The sequence below is a fragment of the Tupaia chinensis genome, unplaced genomic scaffold (assembly GCF_000334495.1).
Source record: "Tupaia chinensis unplaced genomic scaffold, TupChi_1.0 Scaffold000280_1, whole genome shotgun sequence".
Classification (NCBI taxonomy): domain Eukaryota; kingdom Metazoa; phylum Chordata; class Mammalia; order Scandentia; family Tupaiidae; genus Tupaia; species Tupaia belangeri.
In genome coordinates, this window is record NW_006159763.1 from 1,956,269 (window position 1) to 1,972,635 (window position 16,367).

General features: G+C 41.0%; 1 protein-coding gene across 3 annotated transcripts in view; it reads left to right on the forward strand.

Annotated features, from left to right (window-relative positions):
• ACTR3B (actin related protein 3B) overlaps positions 1 to 16,367 on the forward strand; it is a 76,741-nt gene that overhangs the window by 4,346 nt on the left and 56,028 nt on the right. For 2 of the 3 annotated variants that reach the window (XM_014588499.2, XM_027772538.1), the window contains exons 2-3: positions 10,443 to 10,567; positions 12,046 to 12,156. In XM_014588499.2, coding sequence (XP_014443985.1) covers positions 12,085 to 12,156 — 72 coding nt within the window. In that variant the 5' untranslated portion in view covers positions 10,443 to 10,567; positions 12,046 to 12,084. Of the gene's footprint in view, positions 1 to 10,442; positions 10,568 to 10,683; positions 10,785 to 12,045; positions 12,157 to 16,367 lie in introns of all 3 variants that reach the window. The other variant, XM_006150244.3, reaches the window with a different exon arrangement.

Genomic DNA, 16,367 nt, shown 5'->3' on the forward strand with positions numbered 1-16,367 from the left:
TGTAGGTGAGTCTCTAGGGAATGCAGTTTCAGGAAAGCAGTTCTGGTACGCAGGGATGATTATCAGCTGATGCGGCACAGCAGTCATCTTGTAGTTACCAGGAATGGTGTTGTGGGCATCTGCAGTGTGAATTGTCCTTGGGTATCTGGCTTCCTCAAGAATGGCAGAGTAGTTCCTGTTTTCCCCCAGGCAATGCAGGGCGGGGTAACCGTCATCTTCTCAAGTTGCAAGCTCTTCAACCTTGTTTACGGCCTCCGGGCCATCCAGCGCCGATGGCCCCGGAGAGGCCAGGGTTGCCGGGCAGGGGCGTAAGCCCCCCGGCTGCGCAGGGGGCGTGAGCCCCGGGCCGCGGGGCCCCCACCGGCAAAAATTATAATGTGATTTTAATTAGACACACAGTATATATAGATCAACTTGGAAGAAATTTGATATTACATTTGATGTTCATGAATAGATTTTTTTTTTCTTTTTAAGATTTTTGCCATAGGGCATGTGTACTTGCTGGAGAGAGACAGAGAGGGAAAGTGAGACATCACCCACCAGGGGGCATGGCCGTACTACAGTACCTTCACCTTCATTCTGCTCTCGGGATTTTGGGCACATAAGCACATGTGCCCAGCATGATTTTCAAGCTGTTTGGCTCTAGGGCTCAAACCATGTGGGAGTCCAGCGCCCTTACCACCATACCACCATTGACCCCGGGAATTGAGAATTCTTATCAATGACGGTGAATTAAGTATTCCTATGCAAGAGTATTCATGAATTGATTATTCCTTTCCATGGATATTGTATACGTTTTATTGTTTATTCATGTTCCCTATATTTTTCATTTTTTTTTATGTGTGTGTTTTTTATTGTCAGAGGCATGTGCTCTCGCCAGAGAGAGGCGAGGGCGAAAACACTCTGTACTGGGTATGGTCATGCCACGATCCTTTTCTCCGTCTGTCCATTTTGTCAGGGTTTTGATCACTCTTGTGCATGTGCCTAGTATGTTTTTCAAGCTGCTGGGACTGGGACTTGATTGCAGTCAGTCAGGTGAGATTTGATTCCTTATGTATCATGTTTAATCACTGTGCTATGGGGCTGGTCCGGGTCATGCTTTATTATATTATTTATAAAGTTTTTCCATGTCTTTCACTAGATTAATATTTAGGTACCCATGGGGCCAGCAGATGGCATGGTTGACCATGGTTTGACTCCCGGATCTGGTGGCTTGCTTTCTTACTTTCTCTCTCTCTCACTCTGTCCCTCTCTAGTCAAATTAAAAAAAAATAAATAATCATTCAATCAGTCAATCAATTTAAATAAAATAATTCTTAAAAAATTGAGGTCCCTTTATGCTTTTATTGATGGTGTGAATGTTTTTTCCAGTGATACCCTAGTTAGTTATTCCCATCATATAGGAATGCTATTGAGGTTTGTCAATTGTTTTTAAATCCAACGTCCTTGCTGACTTTTCTTATTGGTCTGACAGTCTGCAATTAAAAAAAATCTTGCAGACTATTGAATTTCTTGCAAATAATGGTTATATTTTCTGTTTCAATTCTGGTACTTCATGTGTCTTTTCTTGGTCTTGCGCTGGCTAGAACTACTAAATAGAAACTAGAACAGGAGAGAGACAGGTGCTTCGGTCTTTCTTTCTTTCTTTTTTTTATTTAGAGGTGTTTGCCACAGTCTGCATGTGCTGACAGAGGCAGTGAGAGGGAAAGTGAGGAATCACTCCCAGGGGTGATGGCTATGCAGCTGTCTTCTCCATTCTCCTCCTGGGATCTTGGGCACGCATGCACACACACCTGGTGTGATTTTCAAGCCACTAGGTCCAGGACTTGCGCTGTGGTCGACCATGTGCGAATCGATTGACATAACCACTATGCCATCTGCTGGCCCCATCTTTCTGATGGATTTGTTTAGCTAGTGATGGCTGAAGGTTTGTGTGGAAATGCTTTTTCAGGTTAAAATGGTGCTCTTCTATTTCTAGTTGAATCAGAGTCTTCTGTTGTTTTTAAAATGTAAGTCATAAGAGGATATTGATATTTATTTAGTCTTTTAAAAACCTAACAAGATGACTGTATGACTTTGGACATTTATGCTCTTAGTATAAATTATATTAATACATTTTCAAATTTTGAACAGTTATTTATTTCATTCTTGGAATGAGTCATGGCTCTGAAATACAAAGTACATGCCAAACTGCATGTGCAGTTATTTACTGAGATTTTTGTATCAGTGTTCATATGTGAAATTGCTCTGTGGTTTTTATTTCTTGTCCTTTTTTGATTTGTGTATCAAGGTTATAATGGCTTTACAGAATGAGTTTGTTAGCTTTCTCTTTTTGTACTCAGGAACAGTTTGTATGAAATAGAAATGATGTCTTCCTTGAAACCTTAGTAAAATATAATATGTAAACCTGTTTTTTGAGAAATATAGTCAATTTTTTTTTTAGAGAGGTTTTTGCTATAGGGCATGTGTGCTCGCCAGAAAGACAGAGAGAGACAGAGAGACAGAAAGTGAGAATTCACCCCCCAGGGGGGATGGCCACGCCGCAATCCCTTCTCCTCCATTCTCCTCTCGGGATCTTGGGCACGCGAACACATGTGCCCGGCATGAGTTTAAGCCACCAGGTCCAGGACTTGAACCGTGGTTGACTACGTGGGAGTCCAGAGACATAGCCATTACACCAACTGCTGATCCCGAGAAATATGTTCGATATTTTTATATTAAAAGTTACTATAGTGTTTCTCTACTGTCATAGCAAGGTTTCTTTCTTTCTTTCTTTTTTTTTTTTTAAGAGAGATTTTCCTATAGGGCATATATGCTCTCCAGAGATATAGAGAGAAACAGAGAGAAAGCAAGATATCATACCCAAGGGAGGATGGCCATGCTGCCATCTCTTCTTCATTCTACCAGGATTTTGGGCTTGCATGCACATGTGCCTGGCATGACTTTTAAGCTGCCAGGTCTGGGACTCAAACCATGGTCGACTATGTGTGAGTCCAGTGATATAACCATTACACCATCTTCTGGTCCCTGTAGCAAGGTTTCTGAAGATAGAGAATGTACATCTAAATCCTTAGATACACTCTTCCTTAGATTGACCTTTCCTGATAATCTTCCTTAGATTACCTCAGGTGAATTTATGGCCTCAGATGACTTTTCAGTATCAAGAAAAATAATCAATTCTGGTTTTCAGATTCTGTATCCATATGTTTTTTCTTTTTTATAATTTGCCAGATGCCATGTGTGCTCACCAGAGATAGACAGAGAAACAGAGAAGGAGAAAGCCTCCACCAGTGGGATATGGTCATGCCACAATCCTTTCTCTTCCATTTCTCCATCCTGTTGGGATTTTGGGCATGCACACACACAGGTTCGCCAGTGTGATTTTTAAGTGACTAGGCTGGGATTCAAACCATGTGAGACCAGGTTCTGTTAACCACCAGGCCATAGGGCTGGTGCTTTTTTTTAAGAAACAAAAACAAACAAACAAAAAAACCTGTTTCTGTGTTTGTTTGTGTTTAATTGCCATAGGGCATATGTGTGCACTAGAGGGAGGGGGAGGGGGGGGGGGAGAGAGAGAGAGAGAGAGAGAGAGAGAGAGGGAAAGATCCTCAGTGGGACATGGTTATGTTGCAATCCCTTCTCCTTCATTTCCCCATCCTGTCGTGATTTGGGGCATGCACACACATGCACCTGGCATGTTTTTAAGCCACTAGGGTAAGATTTGGGCCACAATTGGCCACATGAGTTATGGGGCTGGCTCTTACACTTGCCAAATGTAAGCATTTAGTGTGAGAATTTTCACTTTTAGCACTGCTTTAGCCGTGTTCCATATGTTTTGATATGTTGTATTTTCGTTTCAACCTGTGCACATATTTAAAAAAAATTTCTTTCTCTGAGATCTCCTCTTTGTCCCATGAATTACTCAGAACTGTACTGTTCAGTTCCCAAATGTATGTGGGGCATGGGGACGGGTCTTCTTATATGTCTCTTACTGATTTTTTTTGGTCAATTTTATTGTAGCTGGGACGCATACTCTATATGAAAAATTCTTCTAAATTTGTTAAGGTTCTTTTTATGGCCCAGGATAAAGTTTATTTTGGTATAAGTTCCATAGACACTTGAAAACAGTTTGTATTCTGCTCTTGTTTGGTAGAGTATGCTATCTAAATGTTGATTAGATCCTGTAGGTTGATAGTATTGTTGCATTCTTTTATATACTTGTTTGTTTTCTACTTGTATTGTCAATTGTTGAGAGGGAGGTGTTGAAGTCTACAACGTGAGTTGCAGATTTGTGTATTTGTCTCAACAGTTTTTTTTTTTTTTTTTGAGGGGTTTTTGCTATAGGGTGCATGCGCTTGCTAGAAAGAGACACAGAAAGCAAGAAAAGAAAGACAGACAGAGACAGAGAGACAGAAAGCAAGAAATCCCCCCCCCTCTGGAGGGGGCGGCTACGCCGCAATCCCTTCTCCATTCTCCTCTTGGGATCTTCGGCATGTACATACACGTGCCTGGCGTGAGTTTAAGCCACCGCGTCCAAAACTTGAACCGCAGTCGACTACATGGGAGTCCAGTGACATAGGCATTATGCCAACTGCTGGTCCTTCTCTCAACAGTTTTTGCTTCACATATCTTGTAACTCTGTTCTTTGATGTGTACGTATTTAGGATTCTTACTTCTTGATAGATTGACTATTTCCCCCTCTTTTCCTGTTTTTGCTATAGGGTGCATGCACTTGTTGGGGGTGATAGGGAGCATTCCCCAGGGGGGGTGGCCACATCACAGTCCCTTCTCCTCTATTTTTTTTTTTTATTTTGAACAGGCATGTACATGTGCCTGGCATGATTTTCAAGCTGGTGGTCTGGACTCAAACTGTGGAGTCGGCCGTGTGAGATCCAACTGCTTTAAACTCCACATTACCTGCCAGCCCCATTAGATTGACTATCATTATGCAGTGTTCTTGTCTATCAGTGGTAATTTTATTTTCTCTAAAGCCTACTTTTTAAAATAATAAAATAACCACTTATGCTTTACATTTTTTGACTTATTTATGATAGAGCACATGCATGAGCATGAGAGAGAGTGAGAAGCACCCTGTACAGGGTCTTGTCATGCCCCGATCCTTTTCATCTGGTCCTCTAGCCCATTGGAACCTGAGTGCTCACATGCATGCCTGGTGTGCTTTTTTTTTTTGGAGAAGTTTTCGCTATAGGGCATGTGCGTTTGCTAGACAGACAGAGACATAGAGAGACAGAAAGCGAGAAATCACCTCCCATCCAGGGGGGATGGTAACTCCGCAATCCCTTCTTCTCCATTCTCCTCTCAGGATCTTGGGCACGCACGCACATGCGCCCAGCGTGAGTTTTAAGCCACTGGGTCCAGGACACGAACCGTGGTCGACTACATGGGAGTCCAGCAGCATAGCCATTATGCCAACTGCTGGTTCCCAGCACTGGACTCCTACATGGCTGACTATGGTTCAATTCCTGAACCTGGTGACTTGCTTTCTCACTCTCCCTCTCTGTCTCTCTCTCTGCATCTCTCTCTAATAAAAAAATGAATAATAATAATAATAAAATAAAACAATAAAATAAATATTTAAAAAAGATTTTTTTTTACAATTATTTCATTTTTTATTTATTAATTTGACCAGAGAGACACACACAGAGAGAAAGGGAAAGTGAGAAAGCAAGTCACCAGGTCCAGGATTCAAACCGTGGTCAGCCATGTAGGAGTGTCCAGTGCCTTCACCACCTGCTGGTCCCGCCTGGTGTGCTTTAGGAAGACAAAGCAGGGGATTCAAACTGAAGTCTCCATGTGGGATATGGCTTCTCTTGAGCTATGTGTTACCACTCAGCCAAAGCCAGCCCCTCATGCTTTCTTTTGGTTGTTTGTGTGAAATATCTTTTTCTATTCTTCTACTTTGAACTTATATGTATTGTTAAATTTGAAGTTTATTGTGGATAGCAGAGTTCAGACATACTTTTAACTCTATTCTATTGGTATCTGTCTTTTAAATGGTATGTTTTAGATCATTTATATTTATTGTAATTAGTGATTAGAATTTTTTCTATTAATTCTTTTTTGGTTTTTGTTTCTTGTTTCGTTAGGTCTACCTCCTATGGGTTACATTCACATTTTTTATAATTCCATTTCTATTTATCTGTAGTGTATTTGAGTACATCCCTTTGCATAGTTTTTTTAAGTGGTTGTTCTTGCTATGACATTATATGCATATCTTTTTTTTAGTCTACTAGCGTCAACATTTTTGCCAATTTGAGTGAAGCATAGAAAGTATACCTCCTTTTTATGTGCTATTACCCCATTTCTAATGAAATTGTTTGAACTTTTTCCTCTATATACAATGAGATTCCTTTAGTGCTATAATTTTTTAATTTATTAATTTATTTTTCTTTTTTAACATTAATATGCTATACATCATTACAGTATACAAAATGAATTTTTCATCCAAAATACACTGTCTGTTGGCTCAACCAAGCACAGTTTCACTAAATATCTTAATAAATCTAAATATTTTCAATAGCAAGCACAGCTGATATGTACATATCCATGAACACAAGACTGACTTTAGGCATAAACCTCAGTGAATAGAATGAACATACTATAACGTAGCACCTAACTAGGGCTATATAGCTTAACTGCAGTCATCAAATAGGTATTTCTAATGCCTTTTTTTTTTTTCTTCTGAAAATTTTTTTTTTTTATTAATTTACATTCATTCCCTGAGCATCATCACAACATTCTAAATGTGGTTTCCCATCTAGAATATACTATATAGTGGCTTAATAATGCATGTTATCATCCATAATATTCCATTTCTACTTTCATATATATGTTTTTTTACCCCATGTCTAGCCCTCTGCCCTATTCCACTCTCTTATTACACTATCTCTGCTGTCTACAGTTGTCTTCAATCCCTTTTCCCCCAACATTTCGTTGGTCACACAATATCATAAGTAATCTAACTACTTTCAATAGCAAGATCAGCCGATGGTTTCAAGAAAAGCAGTTTTGAACTGGTAAGGATATTTCTTTGAAACTTAAAGCCTAGAAACAGGTTAGTATTCTGTTCAAATAGTCGGAACATGAATCTATTGATAGCTGAAGACAGGACAAAAGTCCTTAAAACCAGACAACAAAGCTTAGAAGAAAAGCAGCAATATTTTAGTCAAGTCGTAGAATACTGTTTCATCAGTTCAGTCTCATGTACTTAATCTTTCTTCTGTATCTGTTGAGGTTCGATGTTCCAGATTGAAATCTGGGATGTAATACTCAACTCCAGCTTTTGGCCCTACAATTAAGTTGCCCATTTTCTTAGTTTCTGAACTCTTATTTCTGTGTGTCTGCATTTAATTTTACTGACATAGCACTCCCTTAAGAACTTCTTGGAGATCCGGTCTGGTGCTGGTAAATTCTTTCAGGTTTTGTTTATCTGGGAAAGTTCGTGTCTTTTCTTCCCAAATGAACGATAACCTTGCTGGGTACAGAATTCTCGGTTGAAATTGCTTTTCCCTTAATACTTTGAATACATTTTCCCATTCTCTCCTCGCTCTCATTGTTTCCGATGAGAGGTCTGCCGTTAGTCTGATGGGATACCCTTTGTAGGTAACTTGCCTTTTTTCTCTTGCCAGTCTTAGTATCTTGTCTTTGTCTGTGGTTTTGGTCAATCTGGCTATAATGTGTCTTGGAGAAGATCTTTTTGGGTTGATTCTATTTGGGGTCCTCTGTATTTCTTGGGACTGAATCTTTGAGTGCCTCTCCAGGTTTGGAAAATTTTCTTGTAAGATTTCATGGAATAGATTATCAATGCCCTTATGAGTCTCTTCACCTTCTGGGATGCCTATTATCCAGATGTTTGGACGTTTAATTGTATCTAGTACTTCTCACATATTATTCTCAAATTTTTGGGCCATTTTCTCAGTCTTCGTGGTGGATTTTTCTAGGCCAGTCATTTTCTCTTCTACATTAGAGATTCTATTTTCTGTGTGATCTAGTCTGCTTTTAATATTTTCAAGGGAGATTTTGACTTCTTGTATTATAGCCTTCATCTCTAACAGTTCCATCTGATTCTTTTGTAAAGTGTGAAATTCCTTTTTTAGATCTTGCATGAATTTCCTCACCTCCTGGAACTCTTCAACTCCTTTCTCCTTCCTCTTCAGCAGTTCCTTGTCTCTCTTCTCTACCATCTCTGTTAGCTTTGCCATTATGAATGTTCTGAATTCTTTATCAGACATTTCCATGATTTCCATTGAACTGTGTGTGGATGAAGAGGAGCTATCTGTTTCCCTTGTGGGAGAGGTATTTTCCTGCTTCCCCATATTTCTTGTGGTCCTACAGCAATTTCTAGTCATCTGGTGGATGGTCGGTTTCTTCCCAAACTTGGAAGTTCAATCACACGAGTTTTGTATGCTGGAGGCCCAGTTATCAGTGGGGCATCTTCCTTTCTCCCAAAAGGGCTAGATCGCAGGAGCCATGGAGCTGGTTAGAGACTGTTCCTCTCCTTTCAGGTTCTGGTCTCCTGGTAACAGGACACTCTGTGAAAAAATCTAGTGTTATAATTTTTTGATATAACTCCCAGTCATACTCAGAAAACTTAAGAGGAAATGGAAGTTGTTTCTGTGTTTTGTTCTTTGCATTATCTTTCTGTCTTTCCTTCCTTTTCCCAGATTCCTTCTTTTATCATTTCCTCTCTCTTTAGAGAACTTACTTTTGCTATTTTTTAAAGTAGGTATGCAAATTATATTAGTTTTCCTATATCTGGTAATGTCTTGATTTGCTCATCATAAGGAATACTTTAAAAATTTAAAATGTATGATAAAACTTACACATGTGTTAGAAAGAGCACTCCTTCAGCAGAGTCTCACCACTCCAGTTTTTCAGCTTGTCAGGATCTATGCCTGGCATGTTTCAGGTTGACTAGGCCAGGGATCAGAATTCCTGGTTGGCCATGTATTTTGGCATGGATTTCTTTGGATGTATTTAGGTATGGTTTGGACATTTTTTTCAGCTCGCAATAAACATTTGAGTGAAGCAGAATATTAATCTCACAAATACTTCTGTAAGGCCTGCTCTTTGCAGGTCAGTAGCCTGCTTACGTGTAAATCCTGGCTCTATTCCTTAAAGCTGTGTGACCTGATAAGCCCCCACCTCTGTAAGATGGAAAAAATAGTACCTACCTTGTAAGCTGTTGTGAGGATCACATGAAGCAGTGTATAGAAGGAAATGCTTAGCGTGCTTGATAGATATGAACTATTATTATGATTATAGTCATTGCCATAGGTATCTCCAGTAGAGAAGCAGTAAAAGATGGATGTCGCCTGACTGCAAGGAATCTGCAGTATAGTGGGTAGACTGATTGTAATAGTTCTAATTCATCATGGAAAAAAACACCTTAATAGGTGAATAGAAGGGCCAGTGAAAGCATTGAAACACGTCCATCCTGTCAGGCTGCCAAGGAAGACTACAAAGGCATAGGTGGCATTTGCCAGAGCTCAGTGTGTGACCAGGTGTTAGGGATTTAAGTGGAAGAGTGTGTCTTTGCAAAGCTTTTCACATTCCATTCAATGTTAAATTCTGGAGTGAACTTTTATACCATTTACTACTAAGTATTTTCCCAAATATTGGGTCATTGGAGAAGTCATGACGCATTTTTGCATAGAAAAACATAGAAAAATATGTCATGACTTTTCCTACAACAAAATATTTAAGATTAAGAGCTTATTAAAACAATGTATTATAAAGCCATCAATATTTGAACATTTTATATGAAATGGTTGTTTGATTATTATATTTTTCTTTTTGCAGCAGGTATGAGCCAACAGCCTTCTAGTTTTTCCTCTTCATGGGAAGTCACATTGTTTTTGTTTTTATTTTTTGCTTACAACAAAACTAAAAACATATTTTAAAACTATTTGAAGTAGAGTTTTATTAAAGTGTATTAAAAACATACAGGCATAGTTTTTCAGTTCCTCTTGTACAGAATTTTGTCCCTTTCTACATTGTATTTTAAACATTGGAACCTACTGATGTATATATTAGAATGGTTGTCAGAAAAGTCATGATGTATTTTTCTATGCAAAAATGCATTATGACTTTTCCAATGACCTAATAATTCACAGGCATTTCACTTACTATCTTAAGGGATTTTTCCACTGAAACTGATTAATTTAGTAATGTAGCTTCTTTCAGCATTAAAAGCAGACCAGCTAAGTTCCTTTGTGCCATACTGAAACTAATATTAGAATACAAGAGCTTGTTTTTGTATTATGTGCTCATTGACATTGTCTTTTCTGTGATCACCCTTGAGCCCAGATAAAACCCTAACATTGAGAATCAGTTATACATACATAGGGCTTATATGATCATTTCTTGGTCATTCAAATAAATGTGGACAGTGATGGAAATCTTTTTTTTTTTTTCCTAAGGTATTGCCATCAGAGAGTCAGCCAAGGTCGTTGACCAAGCCCAGAGGAGAGTGTTAAGGGGAGTTGATGATCTTGACTTTTTCATAGGGGATGAAGCCATTGATAAGCCTACATATGCTACAAAGGTAAACTTTGATGTTTGTTTTATTTATTTAATGACAGCATGAGAGAGCCCATGTGCACATGAGATAGTTAGGTATTCCTTACAGTCTCTGGTCACACTGTAAACCCCTTCTTCCAGCCCTGCACTCCACCAGGATCTTGGGTGTGCACACACCTGGCACGTTTCAAGGTGACCCAGGATCTGAAGCCTGGTCGGCTGTGTGGCTTCCAGCACTGACGGTCAGTATGCCATGACTGTGCCACTGAGGCTGCGTCTAGAGTAAAATTTCTGAAAGGAATTTACTTCCTTAAGTGCAGAGCTGAGAACGTAACAGTAGAATAATGCAGAATGGTAGATTTATCTAGAAGCTGTATGTATGAGTTGTCGAATGTATTTATATTTTTATGTTTGAACGGAGGTGGTGTGGTGGTTATTTTGGAATAGGAATGTTTTTGAGTGGTTAATCACGTGAATTAACAAAGCCTGGAATGCAGAATTGACTTGGGATACACTGGATCACACATTGAAGCAAGCTCTGTCCCCTGGAAAACTGCAGGTTGACTAACCTGTCAAATACTGAAGATTGCAGATTGACTGATTATAAAGAACCACTAACATTATTTAAGCAGTTGTTTCTTCTTAAAAAAAAGTTCCAGACCCAGTTGTATGGTAGGCTAGCTGCAGTTCTCCCTCTGTTCCCTCGTTATTAAGGTGATTCTCTGTGCTTAGCAATGGGTGAAGCAGAGGGCTGGTGCTGTGGTATGGAGGTAGAATGTTACTCAGGAGGAACCAGATCCTGCAGGGAAACCAAGGCTCGAATCCCCAGTTGAGCAGCTTGAAACATGCAGGCATGCAGGCAAGTGCCCAAGATCTGATGGACAGCAGGAGGGGGATTGTGCCCTGGCTAGACCCTGTGGAGGGCACTCCTCTCTCTGTCTCTGTCTCTTTCATACACACACTCATGAGCACGTGCACGTGTTCTGTTGTGAATATAAAGAGAAAAATTGGGGCCAGCAGGTGGCATGGAGGTTATCCCACATGGCCAACTGTGTGGTTTTAGTCCTGGACCTGGTGGCTTAAAAACATGCTGGGTACGTGTGACCAAGATCCTGAGAGGAGAATGGAAAAGAGGGGATTGCAGCATGGCCATCCCCACAAGGGGGGTGATTTCTCATTTTCTCTTTCTCTCTCTTTCTCTCTCCAATGAGCACACACACCCTATAGCAAAAACAAAACAAAACAAAACAAAAAACAAAAACAACAACAACAACAAAAAAACAAAACTAAACTAAAAAATAAACAAACCAAAATATTTAAAAAAATAGGTTGAGTAGAACATAAGCAGTAATATAACTTAATATTTCTTTTAAAGTACCTGTTATTTCTTTATGTGAATTAATGTTAACTTCCCAAGCAGTCTTTTCTGTGCCTGTGCTGCTGAATTGTTGCTCTGGCTGCTGGGGTCTGAAGGTTACCATGTCTTGCTCTCTCTCGCTTCAGTGGCCAATACGACATGGAATCATTGAAGACTGGGATCTTATGGAAAGGTTCATGGAACAGGTAGTTTTTAAATACCTTCGTGCTGAACCTGAGGACCATTATTTTTTAATGGTGAGTAACTGGAACTAAGAGGACTATATCCCTTAATATCCAAATTGCTTAAATTTTAAACTCAAGGTAGTCTTCCGTAGATAGTTTAAAAATTCTTTTAAAGATATTTGCATGAATTATCTCCCCCACCCCCCAAATAACAGAAAGCTGAATAAATATGTCCAGAACCAACAGAGACCTGAAGGCTGAGGTTGGTGATCCTAGGGCTGGGTATTTCGGCAGCTCAGAGGTGGGATTGGATTCCACCTGGTGCTTCAGCTTGACCTCGTCTCTTAGTTCCTCCTGGGCCCCTGATGGTTGCCAGAGTTCCTACATCACCTCCTGGGATCTTTCTGTTTGGAAGTCGAAGGGAAGGTTTTCCTTGTACATTGCTCTTTTTATTTATTTATTTATTAGAATGATTCATTTAGTTGAAAAAGAATTATTTATTTAATTCTATTTATTATTATTGTTTTTAAATTTGCTATAGGTCGTATGTGCTCAACAGAGAGGCAGAGAGAGAGAGTGTGAGAGAGAGCAAGTGAGCAAGAAAGCGAGCTCTCAGTTCTGAGACTTGAACCATGGTTGGCCGTGTGGGAGTTCAGCGCTTTAACTACCACGTCACGTACTGGCCATGCGCATCGTTCTTCACACATTGCAAAACCCTTTCCGAAAATCCTTCCCAGTGGATCTGCTCCATCTCCCCATGCCGAACCTGGTCACTAGCAAGAGAGATGGTGTTAACTAGATAGCGTTAAGTAATCAGAATTCTCTCTCTGGGGCTGGGGAGAGGACTTTTCAGATCAGCTGGACCTGGGAAGGGCTAAGGACCTACTCGGGCCTCTAACGACGAGGACCATTGAGGGGGATGTGGATAGGATACCAGCTCGGTTCTTCCAGAGCTTCGAGAAGCAGCCAGATGACTAAGTACTGCACTTACTATGGTAGAGGAAGCTGAGTCAAGATGCTATTTTTTCTAGGGTTTTAATGTTACTATAAAGGAAAACTGAGCTGAGTTATAGGCCCTACTTATGGTATTTAATTAATCTTGTTCAACAAAATAAAGCATTACAGAGAACGAGAAGAAATGTTGGTTATGGTATGTTCTAAGTGTTCCACTCAGCTTTACATGCTTTCTTCCATGAAGTGTTCTTTTTAAGTTGAAATTAATTACATGCACAAACTGCTTGCTTTATAGAGAACAATGTCATGTAACATAAGTTGCGTATTAAAACCTATAGTATTTAGTGTTAGATTTTTTTCCATGCAATACATTTCAAGTGTTCCCAGACCCAATGATATGAGTCTTCCCAATGTTAGAACATGAAATAGTCTTTAGAATATGTGATTTAAAAAATGTGTTCACCGCAGGCTAATAGAATGGAATTTACATATTTAACATCTATTAAGGCAGGTCCTTGAACGTGCTCTGCTCTTTTCCTGGCTGTGTCCTCACAACTGGGGCTGCCAGGTGCCCAGTGTGGCCACTCAGTGTCTGTCCTGTAGGGACATGGTGGCTTGTGCGGAGTAGGTGCGTGGAGAGACCCACAGCAGGTGTGAGTGGCTTTGAGTCTACAGTCCAAACCAATCGCTGATTTTCCCTCTCCATCTGGCATTTTCCTTTCTCTAGCATGTCATTTACCTGTTGGACAGGATTTTAGGACCTGGTACCATGGCCAGCTGCTCCCTTCTATCTGCTCCGGCTGCCTGCCAGGAGTTCTCCTTGCTCCACTTAGTGATATCTGATCTCAGCCCCTGGAGCTAAGGCAGACCACCAGGACACAGCCCACAGGCATTTTGGTTTTGTTTTTGCCATAGGTGCATGTGTTTGTCAGAGAAAGAAAAGACAGTGAGAGGAAAGTGAGAAATCACCTTCCAGGAAGCATAGCCACATTGTAATCCTTTCTCCTCCATTCTTGGAATTTTGGAAACGTGTGCATACCCAGAGTGATTTTCAAGCCACCAGGTCCAGTACTCGAACTGTGGTTGGCCATGTGGGAGTCTAGTGCCTTAACCACCATGCCACCTGCTGGCCCAAGACAGGAAATTTTTACTCGAAATTCTTACTGATCTAGCTTGCTTACATTAACTGGTAAAATATAACTACGAGCCTGGGAGGAATTGGAGGTTTCATTGTGAGCATGTACAAGTCTAAAGATGTTATTGTTCAAAAACAATCAAGTTTATTACAAAAAGATAAGAACTTATTGTATTATACAGGTAATGGAATGTTAAAAATACATGGAGGGGGAACCAGCAGTTAGCGTAATGGCTATGTCGCTGGACTCCCACGTGGTCGACCGCGGTTCGCATCCTGGACCCGGTGGCTTAAAACTCACGCCAGGCGCGTGTGCGTGCGTGCCCAAGATCCCGAGAGGAGAATGGAGGAGAAGGGATTGCGGCGTGGCCATCCCTCCTGGGGGGGGATTTTTTGCTTTCTCTCTCTCTGTCTCTCTCTGTCTGTCTGGCAAGCGCACGTGCCCTATAGTGAAAAAACCGCTCCAAAAAACAAAACAAAAAAAAACAAAACCCCAACCAAAAAAAAAAAAACAACGTGGAGAGGCCAACAGGTGGCGTGGTGGTTAAGGCTTTGGACTTCCACATGGCTGACCATGGTTCAAATCTGGACCTGGTAACTTGTACACTCATTTTCCCTGTCTGTCTGTCTGTCTGTCTGTCTCTCTGGTGAGCACATGTGCCCTACAGCAAATTAAAATAATAGTAATAATAAAAAAAGCTTAAGTAATTCTTTTAAAAAAAGTACTGGGAAAATGGAATTAAAGTATGAGTTTATTTTGGTGCAAAATTTTTTGAAATCCATGCATTTCTGTTTCCATTATATGCATTTTTCATGAAGATTTCTTTTCTTTTCTTTTTTTTAAAGTTTATTTTCAGGACCAGCAGATGGCATAATGATTATTTCACTGGATGGCCATGTGTCGACTGCGGTTCGAGTCCTGGACCAGCAGTTTAAAACTCATGCCGATGCGGGTACATACATGCCCAAAATCCTGAGAGGAGAATGGAGAACGGATTGTGACATGCCGATTCCCCCCCGGGGGGGGTGATTTCTTGCTTTCTGTCTCTCTGGCGAGTGCATGCACCCTATAGCAAAAATTGTCTCTTAAAAAAAGTTCATTTCTTCCAGGAGTGAGACAGACACAGAGAGAGAGAGACAGAGAACACCCCAAACAGAGTCTTGGTGCCACAGTCCTCCCCTAGCTTCAGCCAGCCTGGCCCATGGTCACACATGTGCTCAGTGTGCTCAGGGAGGTCTCCAGATGCAAACCTGATGTCGTCTCAGATGGATTGGCTCATCGAGTGTCACATCACATGTACCGCTGCCCATCCCCTTCAACACGGAAACAAAACCTCGCCTCCTCCACAATTTTTTGAGGACCCTTTCATTGTGCTTTGAATTCTGCAAGTTAGTTAATTACATGATGTGGTGGAGGTGATGAGGGCTGGTAAATTTCCTTCAGGTTTCTGTCTTTACTCATCGGTTGGTGGACTGAGTAAAGAGGAGTGAAGCAGGTGTAGGATTTGTGATCAACCTGTAGAAGTGAATTGAAGAGGTTTCTCGAACTGTTAAATCGGATCAGAGCCCCTTGGTTTGAGAGTCTAAGAGGCCCAGGTTGTGGTTTCCTCCCTCCTGAGCGCCAGGCCCCATCATCATCTGACCACGGAGGGAGAGTGAGCTCCTTCCTACCACAAATGCCAAGGCTGAGACTCGGCCCACAGTGGCCATGTGGATTGAGCAGATGGCAAACGGGAATCGCACTCTTCTCCAGTACAGAATTGCTCAGAGTTCAGGATGGAATCATATATTTTAAAGAGCTGAGTGGAATTTTCATATAGTTTCAGAAGAGATTTTCCACCTTTATGAATATAAATTGTGCTACATGCGAAGGGCCAGCAGTAAGAGAACCTGGTGACTGAGGGGCTGACGCCGGGGCAGGTGAGGGGTGCGAGGAAGGAGGACGCTCAGCAGTCATGGCTGGTGTTGGCCAGGGGGCGCCTCATGGCAGGTTCTGTTTTAGAGAGAGTGGTAGGGAGGCACAGGTGGCACACGGAGTCCTTGTTTTGTTTGTTTGTTTTGATTTTTGCTAAAGAGTGTGTACACTTGCCAGAAAGGCAGAGACAGCCAGAAATCACCCCCCCGGGGGGGTGGTTACACCACAGTCCTCTTTCCTCTATTCTCCTCCTGGGATTTCGGGCACACACACACACGT